Consider the following 26,433-nt stretch of genomic DNA (forward strand, 5'->3'; position numbering starts at 1 on the left):
TTTTAAAGCTTCCTGTTGTAAACTTTCTATGACAATTGAAGGGTAAAATCCAAGTAAGTTGTAGCTGAAGCTGAGCGGATATATCTACCACGTGGCAGATCATTAATAGCTGAAAATTTAGGGTAAATATAAAATGGACAAGAGATCGCTGCTTGATCCGTATTCGCTTGCATTTAAAAGTCGGTTAATCTTTGGGGGTTTTTGTGTGGTTTGTGTGATTATACTTTGGATCAAAAATTATATACATTTGCATCAAGGGCCAATGAGAGCATATAAGGCATCGACATATGTGAGATTTTTTATTTCAGAAGAAGTTGAGTGACAATTTCATGTATTCCTAGGTGCAAGAGCCATGCAATCAAGCATCATTCTTTTTTCTACAAATAGCTTTGGAAAGTAGTTTTCTGTCAAAGAGTGTGGCTTAAACTAACACTCTCATGCCTCAAAACTGGGAGATATTTATACCATTTCATAGATATTTAATTGTTAAGAATCTACATCCTTTGTCCACATGACAAAATAGCTACACCAACGGACCAATCTACCAATTTCGTTTGTGGATTACCTTAGAGGTTGCGTGGCTTGTGTGGCTCTTACAAAAGTGCAAGAAAATACTGCACTACCCCCATGAAACAAAAATGATATATGTGTTTATGACTTTACTTGCATTCTCATTGGCCATGTACTAGTGCCAACACTACATGCCCAGATAACAATCTCTTACCCTCACCTTTAATAGGTGGAACTAGTTTTGTTGATTCTCCTATCTGATAGAGAATGTAATGACTTTGTCTTATGTCACTAGTTCCACCCCCCCTCCCCCTCTCTTTCTCTCCTCCCCGTTTTCTTTTCATCTTATCTATCAACATTTAGGAAAAGGAATGGATATGCTAGCCGTATACAATAAGCTAGTACTTTATATGATTATCTCTCTTTTCCCCTTTTGAAATAACTCCATTACCTCTCAAAAAAAAGAAAAGAGAGATGGACACATAGGGTGCTAGCTTACGGTATACTGCTAGCATACCCAACCATTTCCCCAACATTTAATAGAAAGGAAAATGTTCTCTTATTATGCAACTCTCTTCTCTTTATCCTTGTGTCAGGTTCATATTTATAAGTTGTTAGCCATGCACGCCCTTTGCTATTTGCTCAAGAAATCTGAATCAAGAAAGGCCTTTGGCACCATTTATCTTACGTCTATCATCACTGTAGTTTAAAAAAATTATATTAATCCCCTAAAATTACATTTACCCCCTCTAGAGGGGAGGTGAATGTAATTTTAAGGAAAACCAGTATAATTTTTTTCAGGGTTTTTTTTTGTAATTTTCCTTTTTTTTTTTTAAGAACTAATGACTTCATTAATGACGTACTTTCATGTTCAGTGGGCGTCGATTTAACTGACCGCGACTCGCGAGTGACCGATAAAAACTTTAAACCGATTGGACCAATTATTAATTGGTAGGTTCAGTCCCAACGCCCCGACTACTAATCAGCAGCGTGATAGAATCGAAATTGAACCAAATCAAACTAATCGGTTAAGCCTTATTATGGGAGTTTTGTAATGGAACTTTGAGTAGGTGGACTTTATATTTTATGGAATTTTTTGTCTAATTTTATCACAGATTAAGTATGGGTTAAATAAAATAATTGAAAATGATAGATTAAGGACAGGTTAAAGGCTATTTAATTAAAGGATTAAAAAACAATGATTGACTAGTCGATTATTAAACAATATTAACTGTAAAACACAAGATTAATTAGTTGTTCAATCGATCAATCTAGTCTAGGACCTCATGGTGGGGTTTGCTTAGACCTCAACCAAACAGCGGTTAACACATCTGGTTTGAGGCTAGTACAATAGAGAGAGAGTTTAATCCCAAGAGGCTTAGGGTTCAGAGTTTTTTTTTCCTCACCTAGTTTAGGAATCCCCTTCACCCCACCAAAAATTAAAAAAAGGAGGTCATGGTCTTAAAACTTGCACGCATGCCCTCAACCGCATGAAGATTTTATTTGGAAAATGGTTCAATGTGAGGACTCCATAATTTACAACCTAGGACTAAGGGTGTTAATTGGTTCGGGTTTCAATTTAACCGGTCAATTTAGTTCATATTATAATTAATAAAAATCAATACTGATTGATCGGCTTGTACTCAGTTACGGTTATACAAATTGCTATCTGTTCAGTTCCGATTAGAATACTTCGGTTTTATTTGGTTAGTATATCGATCTTAATCAATGTAATGGTATGCTTATTCGGTTTATCGTTTTAAATGATTTAGATTTAAATGGTTCAAATTGATTTAAAACCGACAATTTATTGACCAAAAAATAAAAAAGACCAAATACTTGTATAATACATAAAATCAAAACCAAACCAAATAAGAATCAATTCATACGGTTTGATTCAATTTCAATAAATGGTTTCAGTTTGAAATTAGCACCATTACCCAAGACTTCCATGGTAGATTATTATTATTATTTTTAAATCGATTCATAATGGATTTTAATCGGTTCGATGGTCTGCTTATTCGGTTTAACCGGTGTTGTCCAATGCATATTTGGGTTAATGCTTCAGTTTAAACGGTTCAAAACGATTTAGAACCGGTGATTTATTGAGAAAAATCATATAGAATACTTTTGAAGTGCATAAAATCAAAACCCAACCAAATAACAATCGATTTAAATATGTTGATTTTATTTGATTTATATAAATGGTTTCGGTAACATAACATGCTAAACCGCCGGACCAAATCAGGGATCGCTACGGTAGAATGGTAAATAGGTTGAAATCTACCCTAATTTGTTAATTGCTTTATTAAATGGCATTTTGGCGCAAGGAAACTTGAACACGAATCCCCGATTTTCTCCGTATTTTATATTGGGGTTTTTTTACAAATGCCCCCCTGAAATTATTCATTTATCTAAATGCCTTCTTACAATTTTTTTAATTGCAAATTCTTTCCTACTTTTAAAATACTGTAACACTTTGGTTCAGTTCGTTAATCTAGAATGTTAGAGGTTAGTTTTAAGAAATTTAATGACTAAAATGCCCTTATCATAAAAACCAACCAAAATTAAAGAATAATGCGACCAAATTGCCCTCATCTTCACCAAATAATTTAGGATTTGAAACTGAAATTTTTTTTCCCAAATCGTTTAGGGTTTGAACCCATGGAAAGCAAGAAATCAGATTAAACACAGATGGGTTCAAACCCTAAACGATGTTGTCGCCAACCACAGGTTCTCTCCGCCAACTCACTCCTGATTTCTCTGCCCATATACATCGCTCCCACGTTTTGTTCCCTCCAAACTCCAACTGATATAAGTTCTCCTTTCCTCAATTTTTATTACCTTTTCTGCCATCCTCCAACAGAAGCTACCCCAACCTTTCCCATTATACCCTTCTTCCTTCTCTCTCATTTTGGAATTGCTCTCTAGACTCCAGGTTTTCCAACGAGGATAGTAAAGTCATTTGAACATACCGTAACACCAAATGGGGATAATGGAAAATATTCTGAAAATGTCGTTTGAGCTGTGCAGATGCTGGATGGCATTTTCCATAATTTTCTTACACTCCTCTAGACCACAATATATATAGTCATGGCATTTGCTCTCTCTCTCTTCATGACTTTATTTGCTCGCCCTGCGTTTAACGCAGGGGAGGGAACCTGGTGGAACAACTACGATCAGCCACCACAGATGGGTTCAAACCCTCCATTGAAACTAAATCAGAATGGATTTATGTTTATTTACAAAAAAAATTTAATCAATTGTGTTGATTAAAACCTATGCTTAATTTGATCTCTTGCTTTTCAGATAGGTTCAAACCCTAAATGATTTGGAGAAAAAAATTTCAGTTTCAAACCCTAAACTATTTGGGGAAGACGAGGGCAGTTTGATCACTTAACTATTTAATTTTGATTGATTTTTATCACAAGGGCATTTTAGTCATTAAATCTCATAAAACTAATCTCTAACGTCCAGACTAAGGGACTGGATCAAAGTGCTATACTGTTTTGAAAGTAAAGGATAATTTGCAATTAGAAAAGTTGTAGAGGGACATTTGAACAAATGAACATTTTCAGGGACATTTGGTTTACCAAAAAAAAAAGGGGGACATTTGTAAAAAGCCCTTTACATTTTGGTTGAAGCAACGAGGATGATCAAGTACCTTTCTTCCGAAACCTCCCATCGGCGAATGTAGAATTTCAACTTGAACGAATGCAGAAGATTTCGAAGTAAGTTTTTTTTTATCCAGATTTTAAACCATTTCGTTTTATAAGAAATCTGCGGTTAATTGTTCCACTTAATTGGTTCTTATTTATTTTTCCTGCAAATCGTATCTGTTGTAGTTCATGGTTCCATGAATCAAACTGGAGTTCCAAGTCCCAAGTGGTGCTCATTTTTTGTAACTGAGATATCGAAAAAAAAAAATTAATGAATACCTTCGGATAGATCTGAAAGACCTTTGTTCAAATTGTGCATTTAGTCGGAGGAATTAAATACTTGACTGTCAAAAGAATAAATCAGCGTTTTCAGGACCCAATTGTGCACCCGCTCTCTCTCTCCTCTGAGGTGAAACAGTAATTAGATTGTTTTGATTGATTCTGCCGTCGCTTTGTTGGTAGTGTTGAAATTTCACTGTAAAGGTAACGGTTCTGAAATTCCTAATTTTTTTGTTCAAATGCTTTTTTGATCAGTGCGTCTTGTCTGGTGCCCAGTTTCTACATTGTAATTAGTAATTTCTGAATGTAATAACCCAAAGTCTCCAACATAGCAATCGCACTGTTTTAGTAAAAACCGTTTACTTTTGCATTAAAATTTCTCTTGTTCAGTTTTGTGTTGTATTCTGTTTCCTGATTGTAAGTAGCTTGGATTTCGATTATATACCCAAATCTATGGCTTTCACCTCTCTATATTTAACTCTCTGAGAAATTTATTTCAACAAGGAGCAAAAAGAAATGATAGAGAAGATAATTTACTTCTTTCTGAATCTTATGGGGGAGTTATGGGGGAGTTTGAATTATTAAGTTCATACCTGGTCTTTAAACTCAAGTTCTCTAGAACCAACATTGTGTGAGTAGGAAGCTCAATTATTTTGGATGTTTTCCGAAAGATGTTCAATCAAACCCGGATCTTTGCTGCGCAAATTGTCTGCATGTACTTCAATAAATATCTTTTTTATGATTTGTTCATATGTTAGATCGCATCAGTTAAGTTTCTCATTTCTTGCTTTGTTTTCTTGTTTTGAGACCTTATTAGTTACTGCATTATGATGGAACATCTGGAACAGGAACCTGAGTCCTCCACAGATATGACAGAAAATCATGCACCACTTATATGTGGGCTTCCAGATGACATTGCTCTTTTCTGCTTAGCAAGAGTTCCCCGGAGATACCACATGATGCTTAAGTGTGTTTCAAAGAGGTGGAGGGAATTGGTGTGCAGTGAGGAGTGGTATTCTTACAGACAAAAGCATAATCTAGAGGAGACATGGATTTATGCATTGTGTAGAGACAAATCTGATCAAATTTGTTGTTATGTTTTGGATCCCAACTCATCACCGCGGTGCTGGAAGCTCATCCAAGGCTTACCACCACGGTGCTTGAAGAGAAAAGGCATGGCTTTTGAAGTTTTAGGGAAAAAGTTCTACCTACTGGGTGGCTGCAGTTGGTCTGAAGATGCCAACCGTGATGTATATTGCTATGATGCTTCCAAGAATACTTGGGATGAAGCTGCTTCCCTGTCAACTGCAAGGTAGCCTCCTCAACATGCATGATTTCAATTATAATTAATTTTTTCCCTGCACCAATTGAAGCCAGCCTATTGAAAGAGCTCTTGTGTTGGTAATCTACGATTGGTCTATGTTGGTTAATTTCTCTAACCTACAGTGAGTTATCCTACATGAGAAAATTGCTCTCATTACCGTGTTGTTGCTGTGCTGTTATAATATTGTATGTGGATACAAGTTAAAATCTCCTGAAAATATTGTGAAAGAGAGAGCTCATGTATGGATGGAGAGAGTCTGGAAATAACTATTCTCCCTTGTGTTGTTCTCTTATTTTGTTGCTGTTGCCTGTTTTCTCTCTCTCCCTTTTTTTCTTTTTTTGGGTTGGGGGGGTGGGGGTGGTGGTGGGTGCCTTCGAAAATCCTTCTTAGGACCACCTAAATGGTGGATGTTACTCCTTGGACATTTGCCCCCCTCATCTAGCATAGTCAAGGGATGGCACCTTATCAGAAATATGTTCTATTATCCTTCTCTCTTTATTTAGTAAATTAGGGTGTATGAGAGTCTAGTTTCTTGTTCCTTATAATCTAGTATTTCCAACTGACCATTTCTGGGCTACCTTTATCTGGAAACAGCCTCTCTGCGAAAGCAGGGGTAAGGCTGCGTACATTATGACCCTCTCCGGACCCTACCATGGCGGGAACCTCATGCACTGGGTACGCCCATTTCTGGGCCATCTTTATCATATGGCTATACTAGCCTTAATGCTTGTTTCGTGGGGCCATCCAGGGAGTGCCTGCCAATTGGGTGGCTGTATATAGTGAAACTTTTAGCTTGTTGCAGAGTTACTCCCTCTGTCCCAAAAAGGCTCTTGTTTGAAAAACCCACATTTTAAGGAGTTTGTTTTTAATGCATTAGTCACTCTCTTATTCAAACCTTATTTCCAACATTACTCATATTAGTCTGGATTATGTAATGGAGGGAAACAATTATGACGAGTGAGTATAATAAATGCGTGGATAATTAAATAGATGAATTATGGGGAAACCAACAACACTACATATCCTGGTTCTTAAAATGGACAAACATTTTGGGACAGTGAAAAACCTCAAACAGGATTGTTTTTGTGGGACGGAGGGAGTACATGATTGTCTTATTCCTTTTCAACAAAAGGATTAAAATCTGGGAGTAGATTGGTAAGTTTGGGAGTTCTAATTGTGTTTCAATAATTTCAGGTGCTACTTTGCTTGTGAAGCTTTGAATGAGAAACTCTATGCAATTGGAGGCGTAACATTGAGTTCAAGTGATCAGTGCTCATGGGATACTTATGACCCATCTACCAACAGTGGGACGACCCACGTGGACCCAAATATTTTCCCTGATATCCAGGAGTCTGTAGTTTTGGACGGAAAAATTTACATCCGCGGTGCTGTGTCTACGATATCCCAACACATTCCCGCGCTTGGGTACAAACCAACAAGCAGCGCATGGCAAAATGTGGATGAAGATCTGGTGTCAGGCTGGCATGGTCCTGCTGTTGTTGTAGATGGCACTCTTTATGTGCTGGATCAGAATTCAGGAACGAGGTTGATGATGTGGCAGCCAAAGAGTAGGGATTGGGTATTAGTTGGCAGGCTGTCACCATTGCTGACAAGGCCACCTTGTAGACTTGTTGCCATTGGGAAGAGAATTTTTGTAGTAGGGAAGGGGCTTAGCACCGTGGTGCTCGACTTGGCAAAGGCTGGGAATGTGGGAGGGGTGATGGTAAGTTCTTCAGTTCCCAAACTAGATTCTGATGATGATGTAATTAGTTGTAAAGTCCTCTCAATATGAAATCCTTTCCACCCTTATAAGCTAAAACTAGTGACTTGATCGTCTTACTTGAAATGCTGTGTATGTACTTATTTTCTAAGCAAATGATATAAATTAAATAATTGTTTTCTGTGTTGTGGAAATGGTCATCTATCCAACATTGTAACTTTTCTTAAATCTCCTCAAATTGTTGCAGGTGATCTCTCTCTCTCTCTCTCTTCCTTATTTTGTCTCCACAATTTCCATCGATCTTCCATTAGTTTATTCCCTATTTGTAAAAATTGAAATATTATTTGTAGCAATTTGTTATTACCTTCTATTAAAATCTAAATCTTAGATCTGAGCAATCGCAATCATTTGGATCTGATTGGTAGATCTAGGCAATATCAGCCCTTGAAACAGGATCTTGGAGATTGGCCTCTCTCTCTCTCTCTCTCTCTGAGAGGGAATATGTTATGCTGTACTGTCTAAAGACTCGAATCTGGTTCAGTTTCTTGCAAAGATTCTGGAGTCAATATATGCAGTTTTAAATCATGTAAAATTCGGATCTTGGAGATTGGCCTCTCTCTCTCTCTCTCTCTGAGAGGGAATATGTTATGCTGTACTGTCTAAAGACTCGAATCTGGTTCAGTTTCTTGCAAATATTCTGGAGTCAATATATGCAGTTTTAAATCATGTAAAATTCAGACAACCACCAAAGCAGGTGAAAAAAATGTTGATTTTTTTTGTTTTTTTTGGTTGGGTGGGGGGGGGGAGGGGGTTGGTTTGGTGTTAGGAAAGATGTGATTCGATATGCATCAAGGGACTCTTGGGTGTGTATAATCTCGTAATTTTAACCAGGAAAAAAGATGATTGAGGAACATCTAATGGGTCTGCAGTAAGCTCTCTATTACCCAAAAAAGAAAAAGAAAAAAGGGGTCTGCAGCAGCAAAATAGTCACTATGTGGAGACTGCAACGTGCATCTCAATCCTATATAAACCCTCAAAAGAAGTTCAATGGCAGCCCATTTATAATTGTGTGGCTTTAGGGCATCCTAGGTTAGAATTAGAAAAACAATAAATAATAAAAAAATCTTTTAATCAAGTTTGGTGAAAAAGAAGTTGTAACCTCTTCATCCTTTTAAAATAATACATTCTTGTGTGATGATGTGTTGCCGGGGGCATTTCACATAAATATTGTATTAAACAATTTTCAATTTTTTTTATAAACAAATGATTTTCAATTTTTTAAATTTTAACTTTGCATTAAATAACTTTTGGGGATAAGTCAAAACTTACGAGACAATAAAAAGAAGTTTACAACTTTTTAATTCACCACTTTGGATGCAATGCATCCACTAAGAGAGAGAGAGAGAGAGAGAGAATAATATTAGGCTCTATGCCTCTATGTATACAATGCATCCACTAAGAGAGAGAGAGAATAATACTAGGCTCTATGTTGGCTCGAGAAGTAGTGCATGGATGCTCTTTGAGGAAGTGCCTGGTGCAGTGGTGACAACCATCCCGTGAGCATGGTGTAACTCCACGACGTCGAGAGAGATCTGTTGGAAATGTGTCCATCAAACCCGTTTATAAAATTAATGAATTTAATTATTAGCATTTTAATTATATTATTGGGGCTTATAAGGTCGTTCCATGTGTGTTAAGTGTTAACCTTAAACTGGTCTCGACTGGGAATGGGACTGGACATCCTGTTTATATGGTTGTTGTACCGCATGTCACGAGAAATAGAAATTTCGATGCATGGGTATGGGTACACGTCGAGAACGTATATAAATAAGAATCCGATACTACTATCTTATGTAATGTTACTGGTTGTGTGAGTGATACACGTATCCGCCACTCGATAGCTCTTAGACCTGAGAGATTCCATGTGTTGCAGTGTGGTGTTACGGGTTTTGGTAAACCAATGGTTGATGTACGTTAGGACTATAAACCAATGCACTGGATTCAGTGTCCCGCATTGTAAACAAAGAGGATTCTCAACATGGAATCTACTGCCCGATTACGTAGAATATCTAGGAGAGAGAAAGTTGGTGATTGGTCAGACAGAAATCTGGATCCAGTGTTTATTCAAAATGTTTTATAAATTTATTTTTAATATAAAATTAATATATAACATATTGAATTTTGATTTCGAAGTTTTACGGTCGTCCGATCACAGTCACATATTATCTTGATCAACGTATATGATGAATTGGGGATTGGTAGCATTAAAGTACATATCCTAAAATTCATTATGAGATATTTGGAAAGTGGAAAGGCTTATGTGCAATAAAAGAGTTTATTTGACACATGACATCATATGGGAGAACAAAATATTTATGGTTGAATATCTTTTTATATTATGGAAAAATATATTATGAAAATATCTCATGCCATAATTTAGAAAGATTGTATCCCTTTTGAGATTCTATGTATTCACTTTAGTAGCAAAATGGAATTGCAAAAATTAAAAGATTCACAAAACACCAAAATGGAAGATTGAATCGAGGCTAAGATGGAAGGGGATTCTTGAGATCCAAGGATCTCCAAAATTATAAAAAGGGAGAGGGACAAGCCTCTCCACGATTGTGGTAGTGCTCCTCCCCCTTTCCATGTTTTTTCTCTTTCTCTCTCTCCCCTCTCTCTTGTGGTGTGTGAGTGAGTGAGACTTGAGTTTGAGAACTCAAGAGGCTTTGGTGATTTTTGTGTTCTTCTAAAGATTGCAATGATTGAACAAGCATCCAAGTGTTGAACAAGTTTTCAATCTTCATATTTGCACAAGTAGGAATATTTATTATCTATAGGAGGAGTTACACTTGCGACCCTAAGGTAACCTTGAATTTTGTTTTGAAATTGTTTCTTCCCTACTCTTGATCATGAACTATAAGTATTGACCCGATTCAAATTCTGCTGCACATCGAGTTTAATTCCAACAAGATCAACTCCTACCCCTACCCCTACCCCTACCCCCCCCAACCCACCCAGTCAATAATGGTAGTAGGTATTAGTAGGTTAATAATGAGTAGCCCTCTTGGGCCCTTAGTGGGTCCCAGTCTTTAGGCTACCTTGATAAGCTATCAAGTTTGCCCATGCAGAATATTTTTGGGTTCCCATTTTTATAGAAAGATTATACCTACATGCTTGTACTGAGAAATTTTCCTCCAATTAACTTTAAATGTTGCCACGTGGATAGATAATATGATTAGTTTTACCATTGCATATAGATATCGTTGTCATGATTTGCCAATGATATGTCAAATTTCAAGGCCTAATTTAATCAAATATGTTTCTATATATTAACATTTATGATACTCCGACTACAATTATTGACACTTGACATGTGAGCAGGTCTTTGTCTTGCCACAAAATTTGGATTTAAGATGATTGTGTTCTTTTTTTTTATGATTGTTTTTTGCACCAAGCGAGATTTTATACAAAAAGAGGAGAGGAGTTTACGAGAAGGGAGGTGGGTGTATCCACCACACCTTAGAGAACTTCAAAACTGCAGCCCTTTAGCGAATAAATTGAAAAGAAATGCTATCAAAAGAAAAATACAAGGAACTAGTGTCTTCAACTATCGAGTGCACATGAATTTTTATCACCTGCGGTTCCCCTACCCGGTATGCTTCCCTAGTGCCTCTAATAAAAGGGGATGGACCCCACTCGGGTAGTGTGTTCGGTCAGGGGGTGGAATGGTCATTTCAGCCCCCCCCCCTCTATGAGAGGAACCGCACAACCATACCGGTCAGCTAACCTCAGGGGATAAAGGTCCAGAGCACAGCCTAGCACACTGCAGACCTTTATCTGTTCTATTTCCTGCAGATGTCCATTTCCCCAAGTCCCTCTAATAGAGGGGAGTAGATAAAAATACGTCTACTGAATTGGTCATTATCCAGATCAGAATCGGTACTCAAGAAACAAAGCAGGGAATTTCTAGGGTTTTTTCACGTTTTTGGGTGTGAATCGGTCATTAGGATGGGTAGAAATCGGGATCAGTCCCAGTCGATTCCGATCCATTCTTAAAACCCCCGCTGCTGTTTTCACTTTTAGCTGCATGGTTTGCGCCATGCGACTTCAGTTAAAAACTTATAGAAGGAACGTTGGCGGGATGTGAATATTCGCTCATGCGAGCATCATTATACTGATCTTGAAAAAACCCTAGAAAGCTCGTCAACTTCCATTCCAGTTCTACTCTGCAATTCTGAAAATGAAGCCTGGTAGTATGTTGATTCTATCTCTTGTCCGAAAACTATCGACTTTCCCAAGGTTAGAGATTAAAACACTGGATTCTCGATTGAAGTTTTGTCTGCATTTAAAATGATTTTTCCCCTTTCTTAATATATTGATTAATTTCTCTAAGGAATGCGCATCAGATACCAGTCGTAGAAACTGTTAAGTCGTGTACCAGCTTCAATTACTGTAACTCTCTGGGATTAAAAAAAGGGAAAAAATGTTGAAGACAGAAATCAGTTTAGCACGCATTTGGTATCGTTATTCTGTTTGTAATAATCGCTTTTATGGGTTCGGAATATGTAGTGCTTGTGATGGATATGATCTTCTACTTGGGAGAATTTAATTTTTTGATTTTCTGATCCTCTGCAGATATCCGGTGTTGCTAATTTGTTCGTTGCATCTCTGTCTTAACAAAGTAGGGCGGATAAGATAGCAACAGCCAGAAGGAATCTTATCGCAAAAGATTCCATGGAGAGCATTTGATTTATTTATTGTTCATGCGGTGAGTGCAATAGTTAGTGGATTAGTGGGTGAATATGTGCCACTGTTTTAGATGTTACATTTTGAGGTTGTCTCTGTCTTACGGTCCCCGATACTATTCTCTTGCACTGTTAACTCGATTTGCTTCCCATGGAATGATAGTAGATTTTCAGGCAAGACATTCGTTGTTGATATAATCATCTGACAACTGGAATGACTTTATCTGCTAACCTTACACTTGATGCAGATATCCTGTAGTCAAGAACTCCTCAGGATTTCTCTATACTTATTCAAGGAAGTTTATTTTTGGAGTGATTATCAAAAAATGGGTGCTTATAGCTGTCGAAAGTCTAAAAATCAACCTTCGATCAAAAATAGGCGGACTACACTTGAGGTCGCACCCTTGGAGCTTGTTGATTTTGGTCAGGAAGAAAAAGTCTCCTCACATTCTGATTCTCATGGGCAAAGAAGCAAGCAAGCTGAATCCAAGCCTTCTGTGATACTGAACACGGCTCAGTTTGTTTCGGCAGTTGGGCAGTTATGGGATTGTGCTACTCGCCATATTTCTGTTTTCCATTCTAAAGCAAATGTGAAGTACAATGATTCTGTTTGTTGGAAAGAGAGTAAACTGTGTTGCCCAGGTGGGGAGGGAAATAGTAAAACCTCTATTTCTGCTGATGCCAAATACTTCTGCATTGATACAATCTCTGGTAGCTTTTCCCCACTTGTTACGAATTCAAACTTTGAGCTTCTAAATGTGATCCAGAAGATTTCACTGTTTGAACCCTACGGTGGAAATCATAGCCATTCTTTCTGGAAATATCTACAGGTTGGTAACTCCAACATGCTTGAAGAGTCATGGAAGAAGAAGGGGTTTGCAAGTGTAGGAAGCTCATGTGCTTTGGGACAAATATATGGCTGGATGAGTGAAAAGCCTTGTCTTGGACTAAAATTTCCTGTGAATGTCACTGAAGTCGAGAACCACAAACCAGGCGAAGGATGCATTTTTAGAGTTGTCACCGTTCCTACTGATGACTCATGCGTGGGAAGTACTGATTTTAGTTCCAAGTTAACCAAATGTAATGATTCTCCTCCAGTTGAAACAGTAGAGTCCGTAGAAGATGCAAAGTTGTCCTTTACGTCTCTCTCTACAGAGTATTCACTTGGTGCTGGTTCAAATTCAGAGGCAAATGGTGCTATTTCAAGGACTCCAAGTTCCAGTCTTTACTCAGACTACTATATTGGCTTATGTGCTTTGGGTAATTCTACATTTGAAGAGTGCCATTATGAAACTGATGTTGATGATGATGTGCTTGAGAATGGGAAAAGGCAACTCAACGAGCTAGTTTTTGAGACTGAACCTACGACAGAACTATCCTCATCAGTGCAAGAGAAACCTGTTTCTGCCATTGCAAACCAAAAACATGCTTTTGCAGGAGCATTGGCTGGGACAGTGGTTAGCCTTTGTCTGCATCCAGTTGATACTATAAAAACTGTTATTCAATCTTGTGGCACAGATCAGAAATCTGTCTCTCATGTTGTTCGATCAGTTATATCTGAAAGAGGTAAAATATCTTGAAACAACTGTGGTTTAGACTTTCAGTCGATGAAACATGGTGGCAGTCCTTGGAGCCTGTTAGAGGCAGTTGTATATTTATGGTTCTGAAGCAATTTTTTATATGTTCTTTTTAATTGGTTGAGATTCTATTCAGGTGTAATTGGACTCTACCGTGGAATTGCAAGCAATATTGCTTCTTCCGCACCAATTTCTGCAGTTTATACCTTCACATATGAATCAGTTAAAGGATCCCTGCTTCCCATCTTGCCTAAGGTGTTTTTTTCCTTTTGATTTTCTACTGCGTGCAGCTTATTTGCTTCTGCTATAGCAAGTTTAAAATGCCTGCTTAAATCTGGGAAATCCTGCTTGTCTCTCTCATGAAGGAGTATTACTCTTTGGCACATTGCATGGCTGGTGGTTGTGCCAGTGTGGCGACTTCGTTTATTTTTACCCCCAGTGAGCGCATAAAGCAGCAGATGCAAGTTGGTTCGCACTACCAGAACTGCTGGTATGCCTTTTAGTCTTGTTCTTCTTTTTGACAACATCATACATGTAAAATTGCTTTTGATTGGTTGAGTTAATGGTATTGTAAATCATAATTCTTTTCAACTGGACCAGGGACTGAACTGTTGAGGACCCTGGTTCTGGTCTGTGCCAGTTTCCCCAGTCAATTGTGGTTTGCAAGTTAAAAAGGCTTTGAAAATTAAAACATTGACAAAGCAGGAAACTGGCCAAAGAATAGGCTGGAAACTCTGGTTTACACAACTGGGGAGAAATAAGAAAGTGGTTAGGTAGACGTGGATTTGATCAAATCATTCTCTTTGGAGGGGATATTTTAACCATGGAGCTGCTGGATCATAATTTATTATTCTTGTATAATATAGCTATTATAGATGCATTTACAATTTAAAAAAATTCCAATCCTTTCTTGAATCCGAAGATGCTGAAAATACTTGTACTTTTATATCTGAACATTTTAAAATATAAAAAAGGCATATATATACATTGCCATATTGCAACCCCATATTTTTGCCTCTTTATAGCAAACTGTACCTGAATTTAACCTCCATAGTGTTTCTCCTGCCCCAGATTTTATCCGGTTAAACCCATTTGACTGGCTGGTCCCAAATGTAGTTCTAGATTGGTAGGAGACCAACTAGAAGCCAAACAACCAGGATCTGATATGAACAGGTAGTTCGGCTAGGTTAAAATAGGTGAAAATTGTGAAATTAGGGTTAGGGTTTGATGGCAGGGTTTGATCAAGTTGATGTAGGGGAGTCTATCAATGAAGGTCTCGTTAAGTTTTAATGGTGTTAGGTATGTAAACTTGAATTGGCAGCAGGTTAGGTTTAGGTTTTTTGGGTTTTTGAAAAGGGAATAATGAGGGAATCTAGGGTTTAGGATGGTCACATAGGGCTGATACCTGGATCGAGTTTCCCTTATGGTGAGAGGAGAGTTCGATCCAAAAAAGGAGGGAAATTTTTATTGAAAATATGTATCACTTCTGGTCATGTTGACTAGCAAATGATTTATTATGTGATGAAATTTGATTTGAAAATCATTCTATGTAACTTTATTTGCTATGTTTGAAGGATTGGGAACCAACAGGTATGTAACTTGGATATTGTCATTCCTGTCTTTGTCAGAAACATAACCTTTTCAATAAATCCTCATCAATAAAATATAAATAAACAAAGAAAAGAGACTAGGAAGTATCTCTCTTAGTTGATTATCTAAATAACTTGGATGTACAAAAGAACATTTCAGCAGTAACTGCATGATTAAATCTGCAATATGGAAAACTAATATTGGAGACACCCATGCATCTATATTAGATAATTGAATCATATTAGCAAATAAGTACTTATGTAGTTAAAGAGACTTAATGATTCATGCTCTACCATACATGTTGGAGCTTCTGATAAATAGAAATCAACTTGAGAATAGCTGAATTATTGAATGTCATTTGGGATATAAAGGATATATCCATTTCATGTCAAAACAGATCCTTTATCTGTATAATTTTTTAAACAATATATTTTTTATATATTTTGAGATCAAACCATATAGAAGACTAGGCGAAAAGAGTTTTGTCTTACTCCAATATCTCATTTTTGTTTTGCATTTACATTCGAATGCAATGCTAATCCTGAAGCAGTGAAATCTGGTGGGAGATCAGCTTGCGACAGGATCACTGGTATAAGATAGAACTAAGTTTGAGAGAAAACTGGATAACTCGATTTAAACAATTCTGATCAGCTTGAAATCCAGTCGAATGAACAAAACAAGTAGTAGATCGAGTCTGTAAAATATGATTTGAATCTGACCGACATATTTGAGGTAATGAGAAAATCTTTCTGAGGCTAGGATTCTTAAAACCCAGAAAACCAGAGAATTTGATAACAGAAATATTATGCCTCTTATACAGGAACTGAAACTGATATGCAATTGTGGTTAAGAAAAGAAATAAAAGAAAAGATAGAAAATATACGATCAGGAATTACCACCTGATCTGCAGAGTTTAGGTCACCATCGATACCCCAGCCTTAGAATCACCACCAGGGGTCCTATTGAATTACCACAGCAGGGAGCATTTTGAATCACCACAGAACTGAAGGCAACAAGCCAACTTCTACTCATCAAATTCTTGTGCTCTGTTCAAGGCTGTAGCTGTTACATCCGCACCCGAGATTCTAATGGTTTATCTCTAACCTCGTGACGTGTAGATGGTGCTGCCATGTATGCTGGTGAGCTGTTCTCGATGATGGTCAAACCCAGCTACAAGATCATTGACTTTGACACGGGTTTGCCCGTCGAGGAGAGGTTTCTCAACCGGGAGTGGGGGAAATTCGTCGACGGCGACTTCACCGACTATCCTCCCAGTACAAGCCCTAAGAGTGAAGAGTACCGGAGGGAACACCCCATGTCGTGCCATATCGACACTTCGTTTCTCGATGAAGTAAGCATTGCTGTAAGGAAACTCTTTGGGTTCACGGAGGACACACCGTGACAGGCGAGGGGTAAGCTACTGACCCTATTTACTACTTGTTACTACCCTCTTGTAGTTCTAAAGGTCCGGGCTAGCCTGTGGAGCTTTGACAGAAGGGTTGAGATAAGGACGTAAGTCCGCTGGTCAAATTCTGCTACTCTGGCAGATTGACTCTTGTTTAATTAAAATGGCATAACTTCTTCTTCTGAACATCATTTGCTTTGATTCCAATTTTGTTAGAAACTAGATTCATAGAGTTAAATTTTATTAGAAGAAACCATTTTCCAATTTTGCCTTTAGGTGATCTGGAATTCCACTTGAAACCCAAATTTTTACTGCTGTTTTGCCACTGGTCAATCCGGATCAACCACTTTGATAGACCAGTGCTATTGTCTTGTGTAAAGTTCACACCCGGTGTGTGGGGCCCAGTGTCTCGCACCCCGAATCATCTCCCCGCACCTAATTTGACCCGTGGGAATATTGCCCCGGCAATGTGACCATGTGGGGGCCACTTATAGGCTTAAGTGTTTAGGAATAGGCTAAAAAATGAGTTTTTCTTAAAAATTAACCTAGCCAAACAGACCCTAGGTCTTATATCCATATATAAACCATCTTAACTCCAGAATTACAACCCTATTCATTTCGTTGGAGGGAGAGGAGAGAAAAGAGAAGAGAAAGAAGGAGAAGAAGAAGAGGATAGGAAGGAAGAGAGCTTTGATTCCTCCTTTGTGCTTGAAATCATCAAGGTAATACCCTAACCCCATGATTTTCCCCTCTCTTGAACTCTTGCTGGTTCTGTTTTGCATCTCTTCTGAAGTTTAAACCATAGATTTACCAATCTTTTGGCCTCCATGTTAAATCCTTCATATGTATGAGCTTAGGAACCCAAACCCATGATTATGCAACCCAATCTCTTGCTGTAAATTCTTTTCTTTAAGGTTCCAGAACATAAAACACATCATTATTCAGATGTTAAAATGATATTTTGAATGGTAGTGGCAGCTCATGCTCCCTACATATGAATCCCATAGTTAGAACCCCAAACCCCCATGTATGCAAGTCCAAAACCTCTTTTGTTTGCTCTCTTTAATTTCCAGAACTTGAACCTATCATGTATGTTAGTTACAGCCATGAAAATGTCTAATTAAACATGTAAGATAAAACTAATTCCTACCCATGCATGTTTAATCTTCTCATCCCATCATGAAATCTAGCTTACATATGATTTACTTGTGTTCCTTGATCATAAATCCCAGCTTTGGGTTAGTAGAAACAAGCCCAATCCTCTGAAAACATCTTTTTTCGGGCTGTACAGGTGCTGGTCGATTGCCACTGGTCCATAGTACCAATTGACCACTACCAGCAACCTTGCCCAAATGCAAGCTTGGTCAGCCCATGGCCTGTAAAACCTTGTACTAGGCCTTTTATGTTGAACCCATAAAACCCTCTTCAATTTTTGCAGCTGTGATCCTACTGGTCCATTGGATGACCAGTACCAATTGACCACTAAGGGATCTTGGACTTGTGTTGCCTTTGACCTACCCCAAGCTCTGGAACATCTTGCTAAGAGTCATTTGTGTGATCCATGTTGTGAACCATACCATTCCAGTCCTGTTCTCGTATTTTGAACTTTGGGTTGATTGCCACTGGTCCATTGGATAGACCAGTCCAATCAACCAGTACAAACCTTGATTGAAAAACCTGACCTTAACATAGGGAATTACTTAGAACAGTACCTGGGGACCCCCTTGGTGTGAGACCATGAATCCTTCCTTGATTTTGCTGCTGCAGCCCTACTGGTCCATTGGATGGACTAGTACCAATCGACCACTGCTATTGTCTTTCCAGATTTGAGTCTGGCCTTGGTTTAAAACTTAAACCAAGGGTACCCCTGGACTCCATAGGCATTTACATAGCTATTAATGTTTGTGTTTGATTTATTTAACCCTAGGCTTTAACAACTTGTCCGTCGACGCGTATTGGAGTGCTTTTGAGGACCGGCAGTCCTTCGAGCAAATAGATCTTAACAAAGGTGAGTGGGTTTTGGGTAACTGGTTGTGTTTGAATATACTATTATTTATTATTATGTTATTGGCATCATTATCAAGCATATTGCATACTTGCATTATATAAATCTTGATTGATTGATGTGAATGTGATTGTGTAATGTTTTCTTTCTTGTATCGGGTGACGGTGACGGTGCCGGGAAGCACTGGTGCCGTAACCCCAGTTATGTTTATATTACTTTCTATTGCCTGTCATATTGGTCTGTATGCGCCCTGTATGTGCCGTGCCGTGTTGGTACCCGGGTGATAGATGGAATGGGACGTTGATGCACCCGGAATATCTCTCAGGACGATAGGACTTGCATGTATTATATCTGTGGCTAGGATCTTTGTTCCTTTATGCTACGACCCTTACCAACAGGGGTTTAGGTGTTGGGAAACTAGAGCTCCGGATTCTGTGGAGCGTGAGAGAGGCCAGTCATGGTAGTAATGGTTATCGGGGTCTGCTACTGGGTGGTTTTGGTGGTTTCGACCGGCGTAGGCCCCCTAGTGACAATTGAGGTTTCATTGTGGCGATAAGATAAGTGACCCACAGTGACTCTCGAGTTGTCACAAGTAGCATACACTATTGACTTAGTTTATGTGCTAGGTGGAAAAATGAATCTAACATGTGCATGCATCATGAACCAATGCTAACTATGTGGTTGTTGTTTGTGCATTCCCCTTTTCTCTCTCACTAGCTCAGTGGAGCTAACCCCCCCTTGTGCGCACCTTTTTAGATGTTGATGCAGGTGATGGTTATCTCGCTGGTCTCGAGGTACAGTCCTCAGATTACGATGACATCGGTACTGAGGATCTAGAGGCGGTGACTGAGGATCACTACGATGGATGTCCTTGTGATGACTGTGCCTTCGGGGCATACTGATGGTTGGGACTTGGTCCTTTTATATTTTATCTTTTGGGGCCTTGAGCCTTGTAATAACATTATCTATCTTACTTAAAGTTTTGTGTAGTTACCTCGTGGTTGGCTCAAGATGGAAACTATTAACTATATCTATCACTCAGTAGTTTAAACATGATGTAACTTTTATAGTAAACGCTTTCGCTTGTATTTCTTGATCTTTGGAATATAATATTCCTTATCCACCGCACTCTGATATTAATGTGTAGCAATGTTAGTTAATGACTGTGTATCGGGACACTGCATTTGTGATCTTGGTAGCTTATTGGGATGACATGTGTCGTCCTAGTCACCCCTTTATTGTATTTTATTCCTTGTTGGAATGGGGGCGTGACAGTAGCCCTTTACAAACTTATATAAAAAACTCAATCAGGACTCAAAACTAGGCCAAAACTCCTCCAGCCAATAGCTTACCTTGGAGGTGGTCTTAACTGACTAGGATACTACAAAAAAATAATGAAGAAAACAACTTGCAACAAGGTTGGACTTATAGAGACGTAATTCGGCCCAATTAAAACACTTTAATAACAATTAAAAAAAAAAAGAATATGACTAACTAGACTAACTAATAAAATAGTTAATAAATTCCGTATTCAGTCCTCCTACCCATATTTTAAACCCATTAAGTGGCCTATTACATTAAAATTCCATTGGACCAAAAGCTCAACATGTGTAGAACCCAACCCAATGTTTATTTCTACTAAAATAATCCCATTTATGTGATTTATCTGCATCACATTTCCTTATGTAATTATCAACATTTTGTTTCTTACTTTAGATTCCTCAATGACAACTAGTATGTGTGTTTTGTTTGATATGCCTTCAAATGGAAGTGTTCATATGGTATTTCCCCTTCATCATCGTGCTTTTAATGCAAAGGGGCACGACTTTTTTGGGCCTGAGGTGCCACCCTTTTGTGCCTTAAAAGCTGTTGGGGCTTGCTATTGATGAAATTCTACTTTGAATTTGTAAAAGAAGAGCTACTTTAATAAGAAGACTCGGAAACAAAATTGTCTTTGCAGGGATGCCTTTGTTCAAATTCTTAAAAGTGGTGGTTTGCGGTCTTTATATGCTGGGTGGGGTGCTGTTCTTTGTAGGAACATCCCACACTCAATCATCAAGGTATGAGTTTTTTATATATTTGAATTGTCTTTTGTGCATAGAATTCCAACCACCTAGTCAACTCAATAGAAGTTTGTCCCAACTAAATGGTTTTATGTTATTATGTATTATAGAGAATAAGGCTTGTTCTTGAGAATTAGATTCATTTCCAGCTTAATTCGTTACTTTTTACTCCTTATATTTTAACCTTGGTTTATTATTTTCCCATAAAATTCTAGAATGCTTTGTTTTGCTTTGGTTGCAGTTCTACACCTATGAAAAACTGAAGGAGTCGATGCTGTCATCAGCCAAACCTAATGCTCAACCTGATGCATTGCAAACGGTTTGCTTTGCTTAGCTTACTTACTGTAGCATTCTCTCTCTCTCTCACTTTGTCTATATTCTAGTTTAATCCTTATTGTTGCTTATTTAGCATAACCTCTAATTATCAGTAAGGCTCCCACCATATGTTGTGTATTAAGGTTAACTCTTTCTTTCACATTGGCACATAGTATCTGTTGATGATGTTCACCCCTTCTTGGCAGCTAGTTTGCGGTGGACTAGCTGGATCTGCTGCAGCATTATTCACCACTCCTTTTGATGTTGTGAAAACTAGACTGCAGACACAGGTGTGTATTACATTTGTTTGTGGATTTGAGTGATCCTACATTCTCTTTGGTGAAACTTGAATTGATATCAAACAAAGATGCCCAACTTTATATGTTTCCCCCCCTTCAAATAATCATTGAATAGCCTTTAAATATTCATTTTAGAGTTTTATGTTTTGACTAGCCTGCTTGGAATAGTTCTATGCAATTTATCTTCAATTGTGACTTTCTTTACTACTGTACTTTGCTGGTAAGGCCATTATTCAGTGCTGGTCCTGCCAATGTGGGGTGCTGGTCCTATCACTGTGCTTTGCTGGTAAAGTATGGCAATTATACCCCAAATATGGATAAAAAACCCTCGTCAAGTGTTATATGGCGAACTCTTATTTATTGACCTCATTTTAAGGTTGTTGTTTGAGGTGATTCTTCTGTTTCTGCACTTTAGCAGCACTTTTACCTTTCTGCATTCTGAATAATAGAGACATCCTTGAAGTTTAAATATGCTGCCTTCTTTGTATGCTCTTTGTAATTATGGTTCTTGATTGAAAAGTTCCTTTTATACAATTGCTGTACTTCTACTGCCCATATCTTATAGATCAGTAATATGTTGAAATTTGGGTTGTTTTATGTGGGGCCCTTTTTTATATTTCTGGTTGGTTGCTGAACAGATCCCTGGATCTCTAAGACAATATGATGGTGTCCTTCATGCCCTTCAGGAGATAGCGAAGCATGAGGGGCTGGGAGGTCTCTACAGGTATGGGGACTACATAGTTTTGTGCAGTGTTCTCAAAATAGTGTAAAGGTTTTACCATTGTGGACTAGTCATTGGCTGACCTTGGATTTGTGTGGTCTGAACTAATGATGTAACTAACAGAAAATGAGGGAGTATTAGAATATGATAGTTGTAAAACAACAGGGAATCTAGGCTAAGGGTATGTATTAGAAGTCACAGGTTCTGGTTGTTGTAATGATTCTAATACATACCCTTTTTTATATTTCTGGTTGGTTGCTAATCATGTTTGTCAACTATTTTAATTTGCTCATGTACTCCTTTTGGTTAATGTTTATTCTTATGTTTGATATCAGGGGACTTACTCCGAGATTGGTTATGTATATCTCTCAAGGAGCGCTGTTCTTTGCATCATATGAATTTTTGAAAAGAATATTTGCTTTGGAGGTACAGCAACTACACATTCAAACTGTCCAGAGTAAACCAACTTCGGATGTTGACTTGAAACCATCACCACAAAGTTTCCATTCATGACGCATCTAGAGAAGGTGTCTGGAGGTATTATCTTTTCAAGAATGGGCTTCAATAAATCAGAGGATTTGTGCTTACACAGAAAAAAGTGTTGCTGTGGAGCCATTGGTTGAGGATGGACAGGCAACTGCAATTCTCAAATATGAGGTGCTGAAGCATGTTTTTATGTCCTGCAATTGGGTTAGTTTCTGTGTTATTGTTTACAATTTTTTTAACAATCCAGAACCTTAATTCATTATTTGGCTCAAAAGGCAACAATTGCCTCTCTTTGTCTATGTCATCTCCATTCTTTTGTTGTATCCCCGGTCGTCTTGTTTTAACTTTTCTCCTTAGACAAAATAGAATTCCTTTGTATTTGGATCACATTTAAATAAATGATTTGGTTATACAAATTCCTTGGTTCTATAAAGTTTTTTTTAATTATTCTGGGCAGGGATATATGTTTTGGTCTGCTTTAGCTTGGAACATTGCTTCCATCCTTTCCTACGACTTGGTGCTTTGTTTTACAACAGAGGACGGTGTGGCTAAGCATCCTCTCCATTTAAGATCCTATAAGTACCTCTTGCTGCTTTAATATTACTGAACTTGTTTTCTTCGAATGACCCTTCAATGATTCTCTGAAATTGATTGATTTCACTGGTAAACAATATTTGAAGGGCCATGTTATATAACTGAAATATCTTGGTTTTGGTGAAAACCAAATATTTAAGTGATTCCAATTGAAATTTAATGATGTTCCAACTTTTATGTACTATTCCCATATATTAATTGCCCCTTACTTGTAGCTTTGCAGAAGCCATAATGGCGGCACAATGGCTTGGAAACTCATCAAAGGCTCACGAGAATGATGCCAAAATTCGCCTCAATATGGTGATGTGCGCTTGGTTCACTACTAACTTCTAAGGGGTCGAGATTTTCTGGAAGATGTTGCAATTATAGCTATTTCTAATGACCTTATGTTATAATTTTCCTGTAACAAAGTAGCAATTAATGTAATGCTTAATTTTTTCCCACTACATCTGTAACATAATATTTATCAGAAACATAGAGTGATTCGTCTGGCTTCCATTAGACTCTTTGCCTATGTTGCAAATACACTTATAATGTTATCTATTGAAGAAAAAGGGGAAACTCTGTTTTTTTGAGCCGGTGAATTCTAGACAGAGTGAAATGGATAAAAATGAAAATGTAACTTAGAGATGGTCAAAACAAGATTGTTGTTGACTTCTTCAAAATCATGTAGCTGAGGGTTCTTGAAGATTCTACAAGTTCAGAGAATGAGGAAAAAATTAATATACAATCCGTTTTTACATTTTTACTGCTGAGGTCTAGGTCACATAAGTCAAGGATGTAAATGGATAGTCAAAAATCCATATTCAATTTACATCAATATCTATTCAGGGAAATCTGTAACAAGTCGCATCCAATCCATATATGATCCGTTTACATCTTTACCATTGAGGAGACTAGTCCCCATCTAAACCAAATCAAAACTAACTAATGGTAAAGTAAAATGCAGTAGTGAGAATGGTATACTCTCATCAATATAGAATTTGTAATCTAAAAGAGCATCATTGCCTTGTATTCGGCCAATTCTTCCGACTGTGTTTAAAAAATCCTATATCATCATCAATTCATCATGGTCACCGAGTCATTTTTATATTTCCAAAATAGATCCACAGGTGAGTCAGCTAAAGTTTTTAGAATACTTCCCTGCTGCCATCCACTCCTCAAGAAGCAAAACATAAAAAAGAGGGCAGGGGAGTAGCAGACTTACCAAAGCAAAAATATAAGCTCCATGCAACATCAGGTCCATCAAATCACGAAAGCTGAAGGAAGTACAGTCATTGATATGCAATGAGAAGTAAGTTCATACTTTATAGAACTACTAATGGTGCTCTCCATGAGGTATGTAAGAACAATGTTGTAGACTATTTTTTCTTACTTAGTTATCTTTGGATTTTAATAAAAAAAAAAAATTGTGCCCCCCATGAAGGTGTGTTATGTTTTAGATCAAGGGAGGAGATTTGATGAAGTCAAGTTTATAATAGCTTCAACTAGATCATATTTGATGTCACTGATTACAGAAACTCACATGTAGCAGTATGTGGTGGATAGCTTACATATAAAAATAAAATAAAATTCAACTTACCACGTCCTGCAGTCAGACCACAGTAAAAATATGATGGAAATTCGACAAAATTCTGGCATGTATTCAAATTACAAACCAATTTGGCTATTTTGAAAAATAAAAAAGTACATTGAACATGTATGATGGGTATCATAACTATGGCGGTGGAAAAAGATTCATGACCTGCACTAGAAATCCTTTGATATCAGAAATAAATAAATAAAAAAAAATATCAAGAAACTTGAAACCTATTTCCTTGCTTGTTAAGGATAGGATAGAGTCTTGTATGAATTGAACTCCAATTCCTACATTGGATAGTTAAGATAGAGTTTATCTTTAACTGCTGGTTCAAAGTATTCCAGGAACCTGTTAATGACGGAATATGGTGTCTGAACTCTATCACACAAACTCGGATTGACTTAAAATTTGGGGAAAGGTCGATCACTCAACGGTGTGTTGAGTCCAACCTACAATACTTTGAACTAGCAGCTGGAGATTTAACTGCATATCTTTGAAACTTGACCTGTCGATGGGAAAAGAACCAGGTTTGAAATTGAGCCTGCAACTCACCAATCTATCAAGGTTCAGGGCTTAAATTACACAAGGTCCGTTGCCCTAAGGTATGGAATTCAACCCCTAAAATTTCAACAAAAACAGGATTGAAACAAAAGGATTCTCTCGATTCGTTTGGTTTCTGAACCACGTCGGAAAAAGATTCTCATGATCCCTATTGCTACTAACTTATCTAACTTCAACACAATAAATAAAGTAAAATAAAAATTTCCAATTACAAAAATAACCCAAAGAAATAAATTCCTATATCCTACAGTTAACTCAATTCCCCCATCCCTACAATGGCACTTGTTAATTTACTGAGTCATCCACATAGAGTTTCTATCTTGGATTTATTGTTTCCTTTGGTATTCATCCATAAAAAGGCTCTACAATTTTCTGATTTACAGCAATACTGAGCTAATGAATCTACAGGGCTGAGTCCACAGCTTCAAGTTAATCTATAACTCTTGGTAATTTTTTTCTCATAAATTCAATTTCTTGATAAATTTCATTCAGTTGCATGGATAACATTTTGAGTTGTCCAAAAGAAACACACGTAGAGAATATAAAAAAAAAGTTGACCATTTAGAAGTTTTTCAAAACTTTTTGTGAGCCCTAGTTTTAACGTTCACTTCTTATTTCATCCTCTCATAGGTCATACATTTTTTCCAGAAAATTTTCACCAGTAAAGGGCTTGAACGACAAGATGATAGGGCTTGTACAATGTAACAACCATAGGTTTGGTTTCAGCTATTTACCAACAAAATGTGACACTTAACAAGGCCAAGAAAGAGTAGGTTTTCCAATCAGCAATTACAAAATACACTGAATCATGTTTCAAATGACCAAGAAACCATCAATCAAGAAATGTAATGAATGTCACAACATAGATACACATTCATGACAGTATGACATTAATGAAATTTATAATAAAAATTAATTTTGTGCAGCTCATAGTCAAAAATGGTTTCACTGAACCAACCACCAATTCTAGTTTACTCTATGATCTTGCAACAGCTTAT

General features: G+C 37.5%; 2 protein-coding genes across 2 annotated transcripts; both read left to right on the plus strand.

Annotated features, from left to right (window-relative positions):
* Positions 1-4,172: 4,172 nt before the first annotated feature.
* LOC122664728 (F-box/kelch-repeat protein SKIP4) lies at positions 4,173-7,673 on the plus strand. Its single transcript, XM_043860688.1, has 3 exons — positions 4,173-4,241; positions 5,266-5,760; positions 6,967-7,673. Exons 1-3 carry the CDS (start codon positions 4,225-4,227, stop codon positions 7,562-7,564), a joined length of 1,110 nt encoding a protein of 369 aa, XP_043716623.1. The 5' UTR covers positions 4,173-4,224; the 3' UTR covers positions 7,565-7,673.
* A 3,920-nt stretch (positions 7,674-11,593) lies between these two features.
* On the plus strand, positions 11,594-22,728 carry LOC122666033 (adenine nucleotide transporter BT1, chloroplastic/mitochondrial). The gene is made up of 10 exons (XM_043862148.1): positions 11,594-11,794; positions 12,131-12,263; positions 12,489-13,806; positions 13,954-14,072; positions 14,183-14,307; positions 20,778-20,877; positions 21,122-21,199; positions 21,402-21,485; positions 22,133-22,218; positions 22,551-22,728. Exons 3-10 carry the CDS (start codon positions 12,567-12,569, stop codon positions 22,726-22,728), a joined length of 2,010 nt encoding a protein of 669 aa, XP_043718083.1. The 5' UTR covers positions 11,594-11,794; positions 12,131-12,263; positions 12,489-12,566.
* Positions 22,729-26,433: the final 3,705 nt, after the last annotated feature.

This window comes from Telopea speciosissima, chromosome 6 (assembly GCF_018873765.1).
Source record: "Telopea speciosissima isolate NSW1024214 ecotype Mountain lineage chromosome 6, Tspe_v1, whole genome shotgun sequence".
Classification (NCBI taxonomy): domain Eukaryota; kingdom Viridiplantae; phylum Streptophyta; class Magnoliopsida; order Proteales; family Proteaceae; genus Telopea; species Telopea speciosissima.